At 52.3% G+C, this 4,849-nt stretch overlaps 1 protein-coding gene and 1 non-coding gene across 2 annotated transcripts; both read right to left on the minus strand.

Moving 5' to 3' along the window:
- Positions 1–1,194: 1,194 nt before the first annotated feature.
- On the minus strand, positions 1,195–3,038 carry LOC123097086 (AP2-like ethylene-responsive transcription factor At1g79700). The gene is made up of 4 exons (XM_044518855.1): positions 2,839–3,038; positions 2,375–2,457; positions 2,074–2,245; positions 1,195–1,975 (listed from the first exon to the last, which is right to left on the minus strand). The coding sequence occupies exons 1-4, from the start codon at positions 3,036–3,038 to the stop codon at positions 1,195–1,197; spliced, it is 1,236 nt and encodes a 411-aa protein (XP_044374790.1).
- A 1,275-nt stretch (positions 3,039–4,313) lies between these two features.
- On the minus strand, positions 4,314–4,387 carry TRNAV-AAC (transfer RNA valine (anticodon AAC)). Its single transcript has one exon. It is a non-coding gene; the product is annotated as a tRNA-Val (tRNA).
- Between the last annotated feature and the right edge of the window lie 462 nt (positions 4,388–4,849).

The raw sequence follows: 4,849 nt of genomic DNA on the forward strand, positions 1-4,849 counted from the left end.
ATCAGTACTTTGGGGATTGAGGACAACTCCTAATCGGACGACTGGCCGAACTCCATTATTCTTAGTCTATGGAGCTGAAGCTGTACTTCCGAGTGACTTGCTTCACAATGCACCCCGAGTCGAACTTTTCTCAGAACATTAGCTAGAGATGCTTTAGGATAGCTAGAGATGCTTTAGGATAGTAAAATTCTCTGTAGCCTTTTAGGGATTAGCTAGAGATGCTTTAGGATAGTAAAATTTGGCGTGTTTCCCCATTTTATTGGTTCAAGGGTAGCTATAACTTTTTTTCCTCTCCTTCATTCTCGAGAAATAAATTAGGAGTAAGATTTCACTAATGTCGTGGAGTCAAAATCCATAGTTATTATAGGTTTTGTTTTTAAAAAAACTTCCAATCTATCAATCTTCAATCATGGCAGTACAAAGAACAACAGAGATAATAAAAATTACAATTATGTCTGAGGACCACCAAGCGACGATTACAAGCACTAGAGTGAGCCGAAGGCGCACCGCCGTCATCGCCCTTCCGTTACCGCAGTCGGGCAAACCTTGTTGTAGTAGACAGTTAGAAAGTTGTCATGCTAAGGCCCCAGGACCAGCGCACTAGAGTAGCAACCATCATCGCTGAAGAAAGTCGTAGATCAGAACGATCAAACATGTAAACATCCAAAGACAAATAAAGACCGGATGCAAACAGATCCACCGAAGACCAGCACTGACTGAATCCCGCGAGATCCGACAGAGACATACCTCCACAAGTCCTCCGACGATGCTATACTCACCATCAGGATGGGTATAGAACGTGGAAGACATTATTCCTGCTAAGGCACATTGCCACCGCTACACAGCCCCAACCAAGACATTGAACCTAACAAGAAGAGAATGGGGTCCCTCCTGTCGGCGGGGGGCCAAGATCCTCCGCACCTCCATGGTCTAGAGGCCGTCGGAGATGGGGTGGACCGGCGGCGGCGCCGAGTGGAGAAGAGCTTTTCTTGTAGAGGAGGAAAGAGATTTGTTGTGGGACCAGTTGATCATAGTTATTATAGATGTGGTAAATGGATCTAGCCTATGAAGATTGGCTTTGTCGAATCAAACCCTGATCAGCTTATTATTTACACAAATTCAAATAACAACATAATTGACATAAGATACATTCATCATGCCCCTCAACACTACTCACTACTCAGTGATCAACAACTATTGTAGCGCCGCGATGTCCCCAAACCCATCCCAGGGCGTCGTCGTCGGTGCCATCCTCTCGCCGCTACCGTAGCACGACGCCACGGCGGCCCCCTGAAACCCGGCACCGCCACAAGCGTTGCTTGGCGACGAGAAGAGGCCGCACACGTCGGAAGAAACCCCATGGAAGAAGTCGCGGTACTCGTACGACCCTTCCCCCGCCGGCAGCTCCCCGACGCGATCCGCGCACCCTCCCGTCCCCTGCGGTGAATCCGGGTCGTTCCTCTCCACGAGCTGCTTGAACATGGTCGACTTGAGCAGCAGGCTGAGCGCCGTGGAGGAGGACGACGAGGAGCTCCTCCTCCTCAGGCCGCCACCGAGCGCCGCCGCGCTGTGGTCGAGGATGAAAGGGCTGCCCGGGGACGCCCCCGCCGTCGTGGGAGGGAGCATGACGTGGGCCTCGGCCGGGAGGAAGCGCTCGTGCTCCACGGGGCTGGGAGGAAGCTGCGTGTGCATGCCGGCGAGGAGGTGGTCGGCGAGCACCGCCGGGCCGGCGACCGGGGGCTTGAGCCACGTGATGTAGGACCTGAGGTCGAAGTTGGTGACGGCGTTGACGCCCTTGTACTCGATCGCCGCGATGTCGTAGGCGCGCGCCGCCTCCTCCTGCGTGCCGTAGGTGCCGAGGTAGAGGTACTTGTTCCCGAAGACGCGCCCGATCCTCGCCTCCCATCTTCCGTTTTGGTGGTGCCTGGCCACCCCTCGGTACTTGGACACGCCCCTGGAGAAGCCGCTGCTCTTCCTGGAAGAATCAGGTTGGAAATTCCAGAGTTAACTGGGTGCACGTAAGAGGAGATTAGTAGAAACATATGGCAGGGGTTTGGAGTTAACATGTGCCACCTCCTTAGCGACGCGAGGTACTCCTCCTTGGTGAGCGTCTCCATGATCTTGAGCTCCTTGTCATAGTCCATGACCGGGAAATTTGTGTAGGTGGTGGCGCCCCAGTACTTGAGAGCAGCGAGGTCGTAGGCCCTCGCCGCTGCCTCCTCCTCGTCGTATGCTCCAAGATACACTGTTGCAGATCAAGCACTAGGAGGTCACTTTCCAGCGTTAATCAGCTGATATGTGTACATTTCTATTGTGGCAAGCAGGTACAGTGGACATGCAGTGGCATGGCAACAGAGTAGAGTAGAGTACGTACCCTGCTTGCCCTTCTTCCTCTGCGTGGGGTTCCACGAGTTCTTGTCCCACAGGTGCGCCTCGTACCGGCCCGTCCACCGATGCCTGCATCCATGCATCGATCACAGGGTCAGTTACCATCACAACATCAAATCAATCGAGGCATGTACTCCCTCCGTCTTTTAAAGAGTGTACTTTCAACTTTCTTGAAAAGTCAAACTTTTTTATATTTGACCGTGTTTATATAATAATACATCAACATTTATGCCATCAAATTAGTAGCATTAGATTCGTGATAAAATATACTTTCATCATATACCTATTTGATTTCACAAACATTAATACATTTTTGCATAAACTCGGTCAAACTTTGAAATAGTTTGACCCTCCAACAAAGTTGGAAGTACACTCTTTAAAGGACGGAGGGAGTACTGTATATGCAAACATTATTGGAGCTGATCTTTGAATATAAGTAGACACGCTGACCTGCTCACTCCACGGAACCTGGAGCTCCGCTTGACGGCGACGCCGGGCAGGGACGCCTTGCCGATGCCGCCGCCGACCGGCCCGAGCGTCGGCTCCCTCCTCCTCCTCCTGACCACGACCTCGCCGCCGCCCCCGCCGACCACCGCGGGCTGCCCGGCGTAGCTCTCGATCTCGCTCTTGACCATCAGGATGCTGTCCATGGCTATCTCTGCCCCTCTCTCCAACAGATGTGAATGCGATCGATCGAACCAAGGAAACCCAACGAACGTAGGCCGAGGACGTAGGGCAATGCTGCAGTTGTGCTTGTGTGAGGGCCAGGTGAGGAGACGAGCTGCTGCGTGCAGGTGTCCGCGGGCGGGCGCGCTTATATGCTGGCGACAGATCTTGTCCGGAGCGGCAGCTAGCGAAGAGAAGAAGACAAGGCGTTTGATGGTTCCGTGGCTCCCGCGTCTGTCTTTACTATGCGGATTTTGTTCGGGAACATCGATTTTAACCGAATGCAGCCACGGATCCTCTGTCCGGTGGCGGAACTCGACCGAGTGTCCCAGTGCGCGCGCGCGACTGCTGCATGAGTATTATACTTACGTACGTGACCGGAGAGCATATGTTTGCGTGGCGAACTAGGGAGCGCTCGGAGGAACAGAGCGTTGTGTTCGCACGAGCCCGGACCAAAACGGGCTTGGACGCTTGCGACGCTTGCTTGGGACGAGAGCACGAGACGAAATAGCGGCAGGCCAGCTGAGAAACCCGTGCTCCGCCCTTGTCCGTGCTCTGCTCGGGGAGTAGGTGACATGTCTCGTGCGCTTCACCTGCGAAAGAGACGATCCTTCATTTTCTTTCGGGTAAAAACGTACTCTCGGCTTCTCAACAACCAGCACTGCGACTGCGAGAGCTTGGGGTGTTCGTCGCGGCCCGATCGACCGTGACGTCGGCCGTGGCGCCGACGCACTGACGGTGACAGGGACCGGCCGGGCGCGCGCTCTCGGGTTGCCCGCGCCGTACGAGCACGTCCGTGTCGTGCCACGCACCGTCCGGCCCAGCAGGGAAGAGCACAGTAATCTTCACTACTAGTACTACGCATTAGTAAAAACACAGGGTGAGCTTAAAAAAAAGTAAAGACACAGGGTCTGTGATGATGTTTTGGCAAGGGCGGGACATCTCGAATAACCAGTTCTCGGTTAGTAGGGCTCTATTGCAAAATGCACAACAACGGGATGGTGGCGCGCTTGGCTAGCGCTTAGGTTAGTGATCATGAGTTCGAGAGTTCGATCCTCTATCACCCCTTACCTGCACAAAGTCGTGATGAAAAATGCTCAGTGACAACTTGGGTCGTCACATGCATCTTATCTGCAGATGATACGAGCAAATCTGAACTTTGTAACTCTTCCTTTTCCTTTTTCCCGTGCTCTGTCACCTAGACTAGCTGAACAACAGAGCGAGCGGTTGGTGAAAAAATCAGAGGAATAACAGAAAATTGGCTTCGCCCGGGTTCGAACCGGAGACCTTCAGTGTGTTAGACTGACGTGATAACCAACTACACCACGAAACCGTTGTGAGCAGTACGCCTCTCGCGTTTATTTATAGCGACTATATGGGTGTTACGTGGTATGAACTTCGCATGGAGGATTGTAAATTCACGAAAAAGAAAACAAGAGACAGTAGACTAGCTGACACGCCAGGAGACGAAATTTTCTTTGCACAAAGCACCCTGTCATCGGGCAAGAGAAGACACAACCCGAGGGACATACAAAACAAATGTAGCACTTCCCTTGTCAATTATGTGAACGAGCAGACCGGAGCATGCATCCTGATGCTATTCTGGAGGTGTTGGCACCTTGCAGGCTCGATCTCTTGATTTCCATGCCTTGTGCTCTCTTTATGCAGTCACCCGTAATTCCTGGCAGCTCTCTTGATATTGAAAGTTGAACTAGATCTATTTTTGTTCAAAATAGTACTGCTTTTATCATGTTTGAGCTGTGCATTTCGTTTGTTTTGTTTAGATTTGGCTCTT

Source organism: Triticum aestivum, chromosome 1B (genome assembly GCF_018294505.1).
Source record: "Triticum aestivum cultivar Chinese Spring chromosome 1B, IWGSC CS RefSeq v2.1, whole genome shotgun sequence".
Lineage (NCBI taxonomy): Eukaryota > Viridiplantae > Streptophyta > Magnoliopsida > Poales > Poaceae > Triticum > Triticum aestivum.

Excerpts from the sequence above, each read along its gene's own strand:
- LOC123097086 (XM_044518855.1), bottom strand. The coding sequence starts at position 3,038 with ATGGACAGCATCCTGATGGTCAAGAGCGAGATCGAGAGCTACGCCGGG. Across the intron at positions 2,458-2,838 it reads AGGTTCCGTGGAGTGAGCAG|GCATCGGTGGACGGGCCGGT; the intron begins GTCAGCGTGTCT and ends GCATGGATGCAG. Across the intron at positions 1,976-2,073 it reads TACCTCGCGTCGCTAAGGAG|GAAGAGCAGCGGCTTCTCCA; the intron begins GTGGCACATGTT and ends TGATTCTTCCAG.